The sequence below is a fragment of the Tyto alba genome, unplaced genomic scaffold (genome assembly GCF_018691265.1).
Source record: "Tyto alba isolate M040663 unplaced genomic scaffold, T.alba_DEE_v4.0 Super-Scaffold_34, whole genome shotgun sequence".
In the NCBI taxonomy this organism is placed as follows: Eukaryota; Metazoa; Chordata; class Aves; order Strigiformes; family Tytonidae; genus Tyto; species Tyto alba.
The window spans coordinates 5,505,980-5,522,061 of record NW_024881309.1 but is presented as its reverse complement, the minus strand read 5'-3'; the positions used below and the strand labels follow the sequence as shown (position 1 = coordinate 5,522,061).

The following is a 16,082-nucleotide window of genomic DNA, read 5'->3' as shown; positions in this document are numbered from 1 at the left end:
TTAGGGGAAGTTAGAAACATCGGCCAACTCTAATCGCTCTCCCGATGCAACTCCCACCCATATGCAGGATGGAGGAGTTTGGAAAAGCGTCTCAACTTGTGGAGAGATAGAGCCCAGTGGGCTGTGTCTCTACTTTCACTGCTCTAGCTACATCTGTTCTCTGGGAAATGGAGAAACTTCGGTCACTAATGCTTATTAGTTGGCACATGTGTACTACAGAAAAAGTGTCAGAAGCATTAATGATGCACTTCCAGATTGCTTAATACAGTTAGCTCACCTAATTCACTCTGCATGGCCTCCTGCTGCAAGTGGAGAAGCAATCAGCAGTTAAACAGCTCTAGTCCCTTTATAACTGGCCACTGGAGAGACAGTGGGGAATAAGACTATGGCTTTATGGTACATTGGTGGCAGGTCAAGAGAGTAAGCTGAAGTAGATGGATGGGAAAGCAGCAAAGAGCCCTTCTGTCAGTAGGAAGAGGCTAGAGAACCCACTGCCAATTAATGACTAAGAGAGACGACCTCCTGCTCTGGCATTAATTTAAACCATTAGGTGTTTGGAGTTCATCTCAGCAGAGTAAAATCATCTTTCAGACGAGATACGCGCCTTGCAGGAAACTGTGTGCATGCTCTCAAAAGCTACTCCTGCTGTCACGCATCCTTCCTCCCCAGCATCCTCAGGACAACAGGATGTCCCTTCCCATCAGGAGGCAGCTCCTCGTCCTGCTGTGAAGCAGTTAATTTCCATGGGAAGTTCCTAGGCCGCTCACTAGCCCCGCTCAGAAAATAATGACATTTGGTGTTTGCAGCCACCTCTTGTTTTTGTCAATGCCCAGCCTGCCTCATCTAACATTTATAGAGTCTGGATTCTCCTCAGATCTCATTGACTATGTGTCAGTCACCACCTGCAGCATGCTGTACTGCAAAACCCAGCCCAGCTCGCAGCAGTGACATCCTTCACTACTCATTCTGCTGGATTGTATCTGACTACAGGGAGGAGGAGGAGGGAGAAAACAACCCTGGCCTGGATGTATATATTCATCTCCTTATGGGCAAGTGCTCTTTGTAGGGGCCTGTGTTTGTCCCCGTGTGCATGCCCTCAGCAGCGTTCAGATCCGGGTGGATGCATGTGCTAGGCTAAGTGCGCTAGCCTGTTTGAATCTCTGCAGAGTCTACATATCCCTGCATGCATCTTCGGAGAGATTTCTGGCTCCATTTGTCATGTAACAGCCCGAAACGACAGTGCAGCCCAGCTGACAAGGCAGACAAGACACAAAACTGCAAGACAGCTGACCTACTGCGTAATCTCAAGTAACCGACTTTCCTGTTTGAAGCACGATGATACTTGTTTGCTTCTGCAAAGAGGCTGACCATCTTCTAACAAACGAAAACATAATTCATCAGGTAGTGCTCCATGAAGACTATTTGAGCCACCTCTAGAAGAGACTGTTAAATCCCTAGACAGACTGGCAAGGGAGCGATCACGTTAGCATGAGGTGAGATCTGAGAGCAGAAATGCAAAACGGCCCAGTGGGAAAGCTGCTAGCCTAGAAATCAGATCATCTAGGCTCTGTTTTTAATTGTTTTTCCACCAATCTGATATGTGCTTTTGAGCAAACTACAACTCCTCTGCTTCCCTTATAACTCTCTTTTGTGTACACCACCTAAGCTCACTAGTGTCAGGCACTAATTCTGATTGTATCTGACACAAAAAGATTCAGAACTCAATCGGAGACTCTGGTAACACTGCTAAAAAGTAAAACCCACTAAATATTAAATTGCCACCCACACACTGAGGTGACCTTTACAGTTTAGAATGGGTGCAGATTAGCAAAGTACAGTGCAGAGATCCTGTAACAGCTTTGTGTACCACGCCGTAGTTTTCAGTGCAGAAGCAGAATTTATATAAACATGACCCAAACAACACACAAGATACTGTTGCTGAAGATTCAAAGGTGGTAGCTTCAGAAAGCATGTTTGCATGCACCCACACACAGATTCTCTCCTACACCTTTGCTTTTCACAGTCTGTGACAACAGAGATTATTCCTTGCTGGAAGAATGTGGCATTGTTGACATTTTAAAAAAAGCAAAACAGGCCTTTGCTTTGCTTGAACAGCAGAGGCTTTCTTGATCAGCTGTCTGAGGTGCCTCATCTGTACAAAGCATTTATACCTGTCTAACATCAAAAAGTAAGGTAAGACAAGTCACTTTGATGCTCTAGAGCACATGCCTAACATGATTATTGCAGAATCTTCTGGTGATAATAGAATTATGCAAAGGAGGCCTTGACCCATTAACGCTTTTACCTTTCCTAGGATTTCTCTCCCTCTTCCTTCTTTCATGAGAAGCAGAACTGCTTGCTCAGATATAGCAAGTGAACAAAGAGGTGGAATAAGCAAAGCAAAAGAGGCCCCTTCTCCACCTTGTCCTCTCTCCCCACTCCGCCTTACCCAGTAACTTACAGGCGTTAGCAGTTGCAGGTTAAGCAACTGGAAATAGGCTGTACTGGAAAAGCTGTATGACTGGAAATGGGCACGTTGCCCCATCGCAGAGATCCTGTGAATGCAGGATGGGGGAGCACGGCGTGTGTCATCACCGGCAGTCCCGCACCGAAGCCACCTCGGAGAGGAGGAATGTTTTGAAAAAAAACACACTTCTCTTTCGAATGGAAATAAGAAAGTTACGCATACCGGGGGTTGCAACAATTCTACACCAGGTAGCATAGCTCTGGAGTGACACACTAGTATATCCAATGTTTGGTGCCTTAAAGCTGGAACTAATATGTGCTGGATCTCAATCACGGAGGAATGCTTTTAACATTTGCCTCCATTTTCTAGGAAAAGCAAATCATTTCAGATATAAGAGATTGCTGATAAGATAGTCCGAGTTTCTCACCCACTCAGGGCAGTTAGGAGTAAATAGATTTTCATGTTTCTTGCAGTTTTCTTAATAAAAATGCCTTGACATTGCACAAGACTTGTTTAATATCAGAACACAGAGGTCCAGGCATATGTAGTTATTTAAAAGCAAGAGAACAACAAGGAAGAAAAAGAGATGCTGCCTCCTCTGTGCTCTGCTTAGACTGAATTACAGCTGAAAATAAAGAAAGGTTCAGACGATGACAGTGTAGAGAGCTTGCAGAATCTTAGTATGAGGTATCCTTTGTAGTCAAAGGGCTGCAAAGCCTGTCCAGGCTTTCCTTCCACCTTTCAACTGTCTTGTCTGTTTAAAATAACGCCTGCTAGGGAATGGACTGAGACACTATTATTGAAGCTTTGTTCTGCTAGAGAGTAAACAGAATCCAGCGCACAAATTCTTATCTAAGTTTGTATATACAGTGGGTGATTTTAGGCCAAAAAACTCCTACCAAGAGATCAGCTGACTGTCTTGGCTCAAGTTCAGGTCTGCAAAGGGCTGGCAAAGGGAAAACATGCTTCCTATGTATTTTGTTTGCTCTAAGCACGGTTCACTGATTCCTACTTGCAATCTGTCCTGAATTGAAAATGTATGATTAGTTTGTTCCAGGAAAGATGAGTCCAACACATTAAGGCTCAAACCCGAATCCAAACTCCAAACTTCCCCAAGCGCAGATATGTTTCCATCTGGAGTTTTGGTCCAAGCTTTTCTCTTGCTTTTTACTCATGTTGTTTGAGTGGAGTTCCTAAATGTCCCATCCTAAGTCAGTACCTACTTATATTAGGTCAAACAAATCACAAGAGACAGTCCTTTTCCCAAAGCTCTCGTTATCTAAATTAATAAGTATGTTATCATATTCCCTGTGTGCAGCAAGCGCATTAGGATACAGTTGAATAACTCACCCAAGGTTACACAGCCAGCTTGTTGTGGAGCCGGGTACTAAAGCCAGTTGCTTGACTCTTAAGCTCAGTGTTTCATCTCATTCCTCAAGAGGAAAAGTGCAAGCCCAGACCTTCCCATTCCCCTGAGTAGCAAAGCTTCTGGAGAATCTATCTGGAACAAAGACTTACTTTCCCTCTTTTCCCGTCTAAAATAGAAAAAGACCAAGCCCTTATTCTTGAGCTTCAGGGATCTGTTAATTGGCTCCCTAGTAAAATTACAGAGACTCAGCTGCCTGATAATGATTGTAAATGACAGAGACTATCAGGTTTACCTTGTGATGTCCCTGGGGAGCTTGCAGTTAGTTTAGTCTGAACTCTGCGTCAGCTGTTTGGGTTCCTTTCTTCTCGGCATGTGGTATCTGGACTCAAGCTGCAGTCTTTCAAACCTAATTAGTGTTAGAGGAAAGAGAGAGAGGGAGAGAAACCCAAACAACAACACTCTCCTCCTTCCCTCAACTGACTTTATAACTTACAGGCAGGACCTGATTGATGGTACAAGTCCATGGGGATTTTTTACTTGTTTATTTGTTTCTTTTCACGTGTTTCAATCCAGCATCTTCAGTTCTGGCTGCAAGAAAACTGAATTTTAGTGTGCTGGAGTCTTTGAACTTTGAGAAGTTCAGCAGAGAATCTCTAAACTTAATAGAGTCATCGTGTCTGTATATAGTTGGGTCTGTTCTGCGCAATGTTTAGCAGAACCTCAAGGTTTTGCCCTTTTCCTCACGGAGAGAGCATTTTACTCTCTGGTATGTTTGTTGTCAAAGCTTAACAGTACTGTTTGCAGTAATAACGTCATGGTGATCTTTATCCAAATTCAAACTGCCACCCCTCAGAAATAAGAACACAGACAAATTATTGTGGGGGTCTTAATAACTTGTCCAATGTTTTATTTGCAGGGCACTTCACAGTCTCTCCTCACTCTGGCACGAAGGTGCTGTACTACCTGTTTTCTGGCTCGGTAGCTGACTTCTATCCCACATCACAGTCATCAGTTGTTGCGATGTTGAATGGAACAAGACAGAACAGCAGATCTGTAGACAGCATCTTCAAATCACTGGCAGGCCGAGCAATCACAAACCTGAAAAAGCAGTAGCACGTGAGATTCAGGCTGCTTTGTGAGGCCTTCAAACCGAGTGTCTGGGATAGCAAGAAAGCTGTAGGGTTTTTTTCCAATGACTGATTGCGTGTGCAGAATTCTTTGGAATGATGAGACAATATATAGAGGGTATAATTTTACCTAGGAATGGGATACATATATTTTAAATTAAGCTAATTAGTCTCTGGAACAGCTGCTGAAAGATGTGATAAATTTTTTGATTGCTCGAAATCTTTAAATCAAGATTAAATGTCTCTCTAGGAGATCTTGAAGCTCAAGCAATCACTGAAATCTTGAAATTGAAAGAATCGGTGAGTAGAACAGGTTAGATGAGAATGTTCTCTCTGCCTGCAAACTCTCTGAAATCCCTGCCCTCAGCAGCATTACTAACTTCATGCTCCAGCAGCTCCCTAATGCAGAAGGCTCACTTGTAAAGATAAATCACATCTTAAGTGAACATAAGGGAATCTCATACAAGCGCCAGTAAGCACCATGTTCAGACCACACACCAGTTTGCCTCAAATGGCCTTAGCTACCTACAAGAACGTCTAAATCCAAGACAAAGATAAGTAATTCAGGTTGCCTATAACAGATGCCCAACTTCAAAGTCACAACTACTATCTTTGGACTTACGGTACAATTTGAGATAAAGTATACTTGCCTATTCTTGCATGGATTGGGCTCTTCCATCAGGCGGTAGAGCCCAAAGCAGAGTATCCCGAACAAGTCTAAAGCTCTGCAGTAAACGTCTCCAAAGGAGTCCTCCTGCTAAAAAAGAAGCAAACCCACTCTTATCCCAAAGGAACCGAGGTGGACAATTCAGCCTGATACTAAATCACTTATTTACCGGCTATTATCACTATTCACTACTAGTATCATAATATTTGAAAGAAAGAAAGAAAATGACTGCTCCCCCATAAGATTAGAATCTAGCATAATATAAGTCTATCTGATATCTTTGCCTCTTCAAAACACAGCTCAGGCTGCATAGTGAGATTCAGCTGAATGAAACGACGTCAGGTAAGGACCATCCAAACGTGCTAGCAGCCAGGGTGAAAGCCCAGCACCCGAAGCACCACTCGGCGATGTGACTCACCGGGACCCCTTAACAACCTCCGGGGCAGTGGCAGGAGGGCCAGTTTGCATCGGACTGGGGAGGCATTGTGGAGCACGTTGTCGGGACTTCGGCGCAGCCTGCTGCCCTCCTCCAGCAGCCGGGCCCCCAGCGCTGGGCTCGTCCCACTTGTCACCAAAGTCTGCAGCAGAGCCAGAATGTGATGGTTGTGGTACGTCTGGAAAGAAAGGGACAATGCAAAGTCAATGACAAAAGAGCACGTCTTGGAAAGGAAAACCATGTTTGCCAGTGAAAACCTGGAGAAAGTGATCAGACGTACACCTCCAGAGTTTTTTGTATAGTTGAAGTAGTCCTTAATTGCGTTTAAAGTTTCCTGAGAGCGAGCAGCTCTGACGGGACCCGCAGAGGCGCAGGCGGGGCAAGGGGAGGCTGAGGAGTGCGACTGCCCTGCCCAGCCCTGGCGGGTGCGGGTGCAGGAGGAAACTCTCTGTCCTCGTATAGTTGCCATAGTGTTTGTAAAACCGCCTGTGCCATTATCTCAGTCCGTATTTTTTGGAAAAAAAAATTACCATGGTTCAAATTCAGATCTAAGGCCAAAAAAGGCCTAGAATCTCTCTTTATATAAAAAAAAAAAAAAAAAAAAATAAAAAAATAAAATCTAAAACTGTTTTCTCTGCCTACAGTGGATCAAATGACTTAATTTCCACCCTTTCTCAAAAAGCTCATTTCCTACACAGAGCCACTTTGTGGAATCTGTCACCTGCATTTGCCTGAGTAAAGAAACTAAACAAGCTGCAGAGAAGGAATGGTGTTACTAAATCCACGCTAAACTCAAATCCGCTTAAGAACATCTGACCGTATTGTCAGGCAAACGGGTATAATGCTGTTAGAGTAAATCTCAGTCTTTTAAAGTAAGAAGCTATAGTCCAGGGTTACCCAGGAGTGATACAGCTTCGGGGGAATCTGCACTTTACATATTTAACAGAAGCGTGCTGACTTTAACATATCATTGCTGTACTTTTTGACATCAAAAGGATTGCATTTCCATACTTGGATGAATTAATAGGATTTGCATGTCACCCTCATTCTGTACTTTCTTTGCTGAGTTACACCACAGGAATTTGAAAGGTGGGGAAACTATAGAGGTGTGCATGTGTGTGCACTCAGGAAATAACACACTGCATTTAGAACGGGTCTTCAAGCTGACTTTAAAGGAGCAACATTTCTGTAACGTGCCCATGAGATATTTTTTCGCCAGTCGTCGTTTGGGTACAGCTTCAGACAAGCAGATTTCCTGGGAACACCTCTGCACACAAAAGCAAGGCTAGAAATCTTCTCCCATCACCAGGCAGTTGCCCAGTCCCACTGCCTCCGTGTTGCTACTAAGCTTTTAAAACTGTTCCTGTATGGCTTAGGAACCCACAGCTGGATCAAGAAGGGAATTCAGGGCTCATTAGAGTACGTGAGCCAGAACGATCGTGCTCATTGAATTGTTTTCTGTCTATTGAGACCCCAAGAGTCATGTTGAAGCAAATGCCAGTTCTGCTTCAGGCTTCCAAGGGGTAACATTTCACTTTACAGACCACATTCTGCCATTCGGATTCTTCTGCCAGTCTCCTTTCAAGCCAAAAGAAAACAACACTCCTGCTCCGAGTGTCTTCAGAAATTTCAACAGATATTCACAGTGATAGCAAAAGGAGGTGATATTGGACTGCTGAAGGCTCCCTTCCTCCTCTCTCTTCTCCACTTCACACATCTTTTCCCTGATACTACAATTGCTAAGCAATACTGTATTTTCTCCGTCTTCACTGTATTTACAGAATGACTGAATCCAGCCTAAGGTGCCCCTCTAAAGCAGAGCTGAGTGCTGATCATTCCTGGACAGACTTGGAATCTTAGACTTGAGTGAAATTTTATCCTTTAAGACAGGTCATGCTATGTCTTGAGTTACTTTTACACTTGACATTAGCAGTCATTAATTACCATCTGGCTGATTGACATATCAGTGAGTAGCAGCAATATAATACTCTCCCTAACACTGAAGCCTTCTCAGAAAAGCGTAACTGGACTTGACACACTTATTTTGGACTGCTTATCCCTTGGAGAGATTTGTTTTGTATTTATTCAGTTTCTGTAAAACTGCCACCCAAGCACTATCCCCTTGGACATGAGCTGTGAGCAAGGCATGTGGAACTCGACTGCAGCATGGGGAATCAGGGTGAGGAGGAAGAAAGGGGCTTTCAGAAAAAAGAGAAGGTAGTTTTGGAAATGCCAGCTTATGAACTGAACTGCTGTTTCGCTGCCAGAATCCTGGCTTAACTTCACCAAAGTGTGACCCCCATGTGTGTCACCACTGCCAGTATCACTCAGTTTTGACAGCAAATTAAAACGATTATGTCACCAAGGTGGGATCACCACGTCCCCTCCGTTCTTGCAGTTTTGGTGCAATGTATCCAATCTTTGTGTTGCAAATGCTTTTAAAAGAACACACTGCCAGGAATCTACAGAGAATCAAAATAGGCACTTTTAAAATCTGATGCGGTCTTGCAGATGAGCAGTGGCCCACATATATGGAATTCATTTTATACATTTTCAGATAATTGGGAGGTTCCCATTGATTTCAATAGATTGTCCATCCAAACTCCCCGTGAATTTCTGCCTAGGTGCCACATGGACAGATGAGAAGAGTTAAATGTGCGTTTATCCCCAACGCCTGCTATGGTAAAGTTGTGGCAGTGCAAGCTCCCTGCTCCCTAGCTCACCAGTGCTCCTCCAGCCAGGCTTGTCAAACTCCTTTCTGCATGAACAGGTAAGAATTCAGAATCCCCATAATCTTCTCAGCCTTTGCATCAATGCTGGAGCTTCCACCGAGGGGCTAGCTGGTATCAAGTGCAATTTTGGCTTCAGTGGCTGCAGTTCCCTTAGAGGGATTGTAATGTCACGTTGTCAGAAAGTAAATACATCAGGGTGCTTTAAATACCTTTTGTAGCCTGCGATATTTTGGAGCTAGAAATGGGAGGAACTTATGAAAATACTAAAAGATTCTCCAAATAATTCTTTGCATATACCAACAACAGGGAGAGTTGCTGCTAATAGCACATATGAGAGATGTGTCTTTTGGAGCTGAGAGCTGCCTTTTAGAGCAAGGAACCCACTACCCCAAGGAATCATGGAGGCCCACTGATTAGCAAATTGCTTAAATAGGAAGAGACGTGTATAATTCTCAGGGCACTGTGTAACTAATCACATCGCCAAACTCTGCAACGTTTCCTGTGCCTTTCTCTGACACACATGGCCTTGACCATTGTTAAGGCTAGATTAACTGGGTTTACCCTGGCTGGTAATCACTTTGTTACTCAATATGATAGGATGTGATACATCTACTTACCATAGACAAAAGAGAATTCAAGAAGCTATCTGAGAAGATAGCTCCTGCAGGGGCACCAGTGGTGAAAAGCTGATCTTGCTCTGAAGTCTGAGGATTGCTGCTGGGAGCCTGATTAATGAACTGGGCATTTGGTGAAAACTCTATTGGAAAAGCAAGGAAGAAAGAGGAACATCTTAGTAACAGAGAGGAACCATCTAGAATCAGAAATGAAAGTGAATAAATCCAGTTTGCCATTCTGTGTCCAGCACTAGCCACCGCATGCAGTGTTAGTAAAGAGGAACAAAATATTCAGTGCTGCTACGCTAACTGATTGTGCAATGGCAGACAAAAGACGCAGAATGCTAAAACTGAGTTTTAAGATATCAGATCATAATTAATTTACCCGCTTTGAATAGGAAAGGAGAAATCTAATTTCTTCCCCTCATTTTCCTGATTTAACAGAAACACAATTAGTATTTCTATTGGCTTAAATTGGGGTTACAAAGTCCCTTTCACAGCTGTCCTATTGTTACAGGGATCTTCACTAGTTTCTCAACCTTATTCTCACTGGCTGAGAGAGTCTTGCAGAATTCCCTCCTCTGAAAGTGATTCCTCCTTAACTTTCTTTTCTATTTTCAGGGAACTGTCGAAGTACACCCAGGCAGAAGGCCCCTGCTGTGCTACTGAACATGCTAGCTATGTCCTGGCACGCTAGCACTACCAGTAAGAATGCTGATGAATGACAGCAGCACAGCAGGAGACTGAGAGGAATTGAGATCAAGAACCCATATCTTACCATTAAAAAATAGAGAGCAAGCACAACTAACTCTATGTGAGTAATGACTGATTTCTATGATGTCCCCTTGGGTCAGGAAACATTTGAGTGCATCATTTTTAAAGATGACTAAAACTAGCCAGAATCACAATAGTATTAATGTCTTCTGTTGTCTTGCAGTCTTGGTGTCATCCTTCAGACATGTATTCTCAATACAGATATTTCACCCACCCTGGATTTTAGAGCTGCCCCGCATCTGGCATTAATCAGTCTGACTCCACTGACTAGCTTATACAGTCTGGGTATGAAAAGCATGGTCTCACAGTCACAATAAGGGATCCACTTTTTCTCTCCACACCATCCTCTTTCTCCTTTACATGTTTGCAGGATTCTTACTTCTTTACACATCACTTCACTATTTCTCTCCCTGATCTCTGTCTCCTTAGGGCGCGGGTTTCTAGAATCCACTGTTTCCAAGGAATAACCTTTTATAACATGCTTCTGAGCCCACTGATCAATCCACAAATTTAGAAGATGCTTGACACATAGAACTGTGCTCAGCTTGGTGGACCTGGGCCCGCAGAAGCCCCATGCAAAGCTTGACATTTAATGGGCCTTGCGTCAGCCTGATGCAAAGTGGCCAGTTTAACATTTCTTATTTTTCTGTGTTTCTCACCATCAGGCAAGGAGAAGCAGCAGCATGTCAGAGCATGCCAACATGCAGCTCTTCTGCTCCTCAAGGCAAAGTTCACATCCAGCCCCCTTTAGAGGAGTGCAGGCCCTCTGCTAATTCCGTCAGCTCTGTCCCTGACTGTGCCCTTCGCTGGGTAGGTGCTAGAGGGCAGTATGCCTCGGGGACCACAGCACATCCTGGGGACCACGGCACATCTCGGGGACCACGGCACATCCGGGGACCACGGCACATCTGGGGACCATGGCACATCTCAGGGACCATGGCACACTTGGGGACCACGGCACATCTCAGGGACCACGGCACACCTTGGGGACCACGGCACTCTCAGGGACCACGGCACATCGCTGCACTCAGGGGGCTCTGCAGTGCCGTCCTGGTCACAAGCAAACTGTGGCAGAGGCAAGTCAAGCTTTTGGTAGTTCTGGCTCTGCTGAGATACCACACTGCCTCCTGTGCCAGCCAAGACTAATTGTGAAACTCCTACTGATTTCAAGTGAAGGTACGAAGGGTCTTAGCTTCTCTTAGGACAGGTTTTAGAGCAGCAACAGTGCTAGCAGGATGTATTGTATTGCTGGCCTTGGCGCGTCAGACACACCAAACGATACAGATGACCCTTACTCAACACTCAGTGTGCTGTGAGGTAAGTAATTGCCTGGAATGAGCAAAGCCCTTACACAACTTCAGGCACATGAGGATTACCCCTCTTCAGCTTGCTTCTAGAGATAGGCACGAAAGTGAGCATTTGTCTAGATCAAGGTCTACCGGAGGGACTTACAGGAAGCTTACTCAATCACAAGAAAGCTCCAGCTGTTTTTGATTAGCTGTTTTGTGCTTCCAGGTTTTAAATTCTTGGGGTTATTTGTGCCTAGCCCATCCCTGTAACTCTGAACATATTGCTGTGCTGTTCAAGACTACAGCAGGGGCAGGCATCCCTGTGCTAAGGGACAGGGCTCAAATTATTTTGTCAAAGATCTGACATGACTAAAATCCAAGTCATGTCAACAGATTGCAGATGTTTTCCCCTCCACTGACACACCACATCCTGGAGGGAAATCACAGGGGTGCAATGCCTGTCTGAAGACGTTAGCTTGACTGCACAATATCTTCTCAGAGGAGCTGGGCCTCAGTAGCCAGCTCAAAACATTTCTGAGACTTTGGACATAACAGAAATAAAAGCTTAAACCACAGAATAAGGCTTCCAAATATCACTCTGGGAAATTCAAGAGTTCTGAAATTACTCAGGAGGAGGCATCATTATCTCATCATTATTTTGTGCGTGGGTTTTTTTGTAATTTTTTTGTTTGTTTGTTTGCAGTAGCTCCTCAGTGTTTTAGTCTAAGAAGCACACAGGGCTGTGTCACCCATTAAGGTGCTTAACTGCCTCTGGGACACAGCTCATCAGGTGCAAGTTTTGACTAAGCAGTCCACCAGGGCTTCATATAAATAAAATATTGCTAGTGCCTGCTACAGGCCAAGGCTGCTCGCTAGCCTGTTCCAGCTGCAAACCTGGTGAGGACTGGAAAGCAAGGACCCCACATGTGCTGAGTCCACATAGCACTTACAAGCACTGTATCAAAAAGACAGACAGACAGACAGACAGACAGACAGACAGACAGACAGACAGACAGACAGACAGACAGACAGACAGACAGACAGACAGAAAGAAGAAAGAAAGAAAGAAAGAAAGAAAGAAAGAAGAAAGAAAAGAAAGAAAAAGAAAAAGAAAGAAAGAAAGAAAGAAAGAAAAGAAAGAAAGAAGAAAAGAAGAAAGAAAGAAGAAAGAAAGAAAGAAAGAAAGAAAGAAAAGAAAGAAAGAAAAAGAAAAAAAGAAAGAAAGAAAAAAAAAGAAAAAGAAAGAAAGAAAGAAAGAAAAAAGAAAAGAAAGAAAGAAAGAAAGAAAGAAAGAAAGAAAGAAAGAAAGAAAAGAAAGAAAGAAAGAAAGAAAGAAAGAAAGAAAGAAAGAAAGAAAAGAAAGAAAGAAAGAAAGAAAGAAGAAAGAAAGAAAGAAAGAAAGAAGAAAGAAAAGAAAGAAAGAAAGAAGAAAGAAAAAGAAAAAGAAAGAAAGAAAGAAAGAAAGAAAGAAGAAAGAAAAAGAAAGAAAGAAAAGAAAGAAAAAGAAAGAAAGAAAAAAAGAAAGAAAGAAAGAAAGAAAGAAAGAGAAAAGCCTGAGTGAGTCAGGGGCCAGTCATGATGCCTAGCAACACGCTAGGCTAATTTGATGGTACGTTCTTGTGTCAGCACTTTCAATGGAGCTACACATCCATGTCCCTCAGTACTGGCAGCCCAGCCACACCACTCTGGTGTGACACTGACGGCTGCGTCACTAGTAATCAGTTAATTGGTGCGCATTTCCCTAATTAACAGGTCCGGTTTGCAGCCATCGGGAGACGAGGACGGGAGAGAGCCAAGAGCAGCATGAAAGGACTCCGGGGGTCACCGCAGGCCCGAGCGGCTCAGCCCTGCGGAACGAGGGCAAAGGCGGCCGGGCGCCGGCGCTCCGTCCCCCTTGGCTCCTGCAGCCGGGCAAGAACCGCACCCCACGCTGTCCCCGCACGCCGCCGTGCCCTGCAGCCTGGCTGCAGCTGGCTCTGCTCTTTCACAGCCACTTGCACAAAGGGGGAAGCCTGCAGCTCCCCCCCCCCCAGCCCAGAAGAGCGGGAGGGAGCCGGGGCAGACTGAGGGCGTTAGGCCTCGGTCCACCCCGTTTTGCTGTGGGATGAAAACTGAGCCCGCAGTTTCTCTCAGTGCTTTTAAAATCATCAGAGAGAGGAAAGCACGGCCAAGGGGCAAGGTGGGATTCATCTGGGCAGAGCTGCCTTTGGCGGTGCCTCTTTCTCCACTGAATATAAGGGTAAACCAAGCAAATACACTTCTGATTTACCTACCGTGGCGAACTATGCCAGGATAGGTGGGATGAATGCAGGCTGTGTGACTACAACTCAGATCTCCTGAGACCCAGTCCGGTAGGAAAAAACCCAAGGACATTATCTTTCTCCTAAAGGGATGCTTCCGAGTTTTGCTACACACTGAGACCTTTGTAACACTTGGTTATATTTATTCTCCTGATAAACCATCCTGACTCCTTCAAAGCCAGTGAATTAACATCTAAGTCAAACCTTTTAATGTTCCTTGGACATGTAGCGCTTGTCGCTTTCTGTCTGTGAATTCTAAAAAGGGCCCAAGGTAAATAAATAATGCAGCATGCATATTGCTTCTGTGAAATTTGTTCCTAAAGAATAACTTACTCAGCTCTGTAGTGATGGGGATCCTTTTATAACATGGCTGTGATTGATTCCCCAATGCTCTCGCTCTGAAAACGGCATCTGTAGAAACAGTCAATAACAACATGAGGAGAGAGGGAAGTTAGCAGAAGCAGAAAGAAAAAAAAAAAAAAGAAAAAAGAAAGAAACCAAGGCACAATGGTTCAGACTGACAAATGCAGGAAATCTCTTACCTATGCCTAAAAATATCATTGTCATGCAAAAATCCCAAAGCGTTTCCTATATTTAGAAAGTTCTTGCCTTGGTTTGCTTTTCCAAGGCTCACTTTATTCACTCAGAGCTTCAAAGGATTAAAAAAGAAAAGCTCTCCTGGGAGCTGCTTATTGACATCATAACTAAAATATAATTACCCTCTGCGGAGCAGCAGTGCTGGTTACGGTGTTGTTTGGCACAAAGCCCCCACTAAGCCAATTTGCACTGGGAGGGCTTTTGAGGGAGGGGGCTGTGTTTTTTCCTTCCCCTTCAAGAAGGCTGTACATAAATAGATGGGACATGTGCTGTAGTAATGAAGGCAAAAGCATACACCATAATTTTTTTAAAACCTGCCAACCAAAAAGACTTAAAAGAGAAATCCAGAAGTTCCTAAAAGCATGTGTCCTTATTTCTTCCCAGTTCTCACCAGCTAGCTGATTTAGTAGAATCAGTCCCAATTTGAAGTCTATTTTCTGTGATTTGATCACATCCAATCTTGTCTCCTTACCTTATGTCTAAATTTTTCCTTTACTACCTAGCACAGCATCTGGGTAACTGAGCATTAATAATGCTGCTTATTATACAAGATAGTATTAAAGTCAAAATGATGGAATCTAAACTCCACTAAAGATTTTGCTAGCAATGGAGCTTCTTCCAGTTCAGATGCTGTATAATGGATCCTCTCTGCTTGCAGAAGCACGTGAACGTTGGAGGTCTGAGACCCTAAGAGGGTCCTTGACAGACCATTGCTCTCATCAACCATCTCTGAGGTTATGCAAGGACTGCCAGAAACCTCACTGGAGATATCAGGCATCACAATCCCTCAAAACAGCAGAAAAGTCCTTCCCAAGCATAGCAGGGTGTCTCTGAATGCATGCTAGTGGCAGCAACTGAATGCCTGAAATGAATCATTGCCTCTATTGTACCCTTCCACGTACTGTACCGGTTGATTTGAATGGATGCCTGATCATTGCCTGGATACCTTTTCCTTATGTCAATATTTTTGCTATGAAACAGTACACAGCGCTCTACCTGAAATTTTACAAACTGGCAGGGTGCTATTACAAAAGATTACTTAATTGTAGATTACTACTGTACATTTGAATTTCAGTATCTTATTAAGTTGTCAGATTTAATTACCATTATATGTTTAGATTATGCCACAGATTATTTAGTTTGGTATCTAGGTTTGCCAACCTGTTTGCTTTGTGACATGACAGGGTGATAATTACAGCATTACTGGAAAACCTAAATTTTTCCATGGGAAAGACTAGAAGTCCTTGGCATCAGCACTGACCCTACTAAATGCTCATTCTTGCAAGTGTAAGTAATGTTTATCTCTGTGTGGGTCTGGTTCTCTAAGACCTGTCTAATTCTTTACCCTGTGAGAGAGGTAACGTGCAGGATAGGCCTGGGTTTGTTGGGTGCGGAATGCTCACAGTGAAAACTAAAGCCACAGGAAATGCAATGGATTTGGGGTTTGTTATAGTCTCCAAACTGAGACTATGGCTGCTGCAATGCTCACCAAAGCACCTGAACTGTTACAGGAACCCAGGGCCTTCCGTCCAAATAATTGTGCTGCACTCTGGTTAGGATGCAAAACGCTCCAGCGTTGTCTACAGCAAAGCTGGGGATGAGAAAGGATTCGGATGGGTAGGGTAGCTGGCTATCCAGCCGAGTTATCTGCTGTCCCACCAGCAATGGCAACTGCCAAATGAGAAACATCAGCCTTTGCCTTTTCTTTTA

The 16,082-nt window shown here is 44.0% G+C and overlaps 1 protein-coding gene across 1 annotated transcript in view; it reads right to left on the bottom strand.

Annotated features, from left to right (window-relative positions):
• Window positions 1–4,825: 4,825 nt before the first annotated feature.
• KCNU1 (potassium calcium-activated channel subfamily U member 1) overlaps window positions 4,826–16,082 on the bottom strand; it is a 52,132-nt gene continuing 40,875 nt past the window's right edge. The window contains 5 exon segments of the mRNA XM_042801442.1: window positions 4,826–4,934; window positions 5,614–5,740; window positions 6,055–6,244; window positions 9,416–9,555; window positions 14,109–14,186. Of these exon segments, the coding sequence (XP_042657376.1) occupies window positions 4,826–4,934; window positions 5,614–5,740; window positions 6,055–6,244; window positions 9,416–9,555; window positions 14,109–14,186 (644 nt within the window).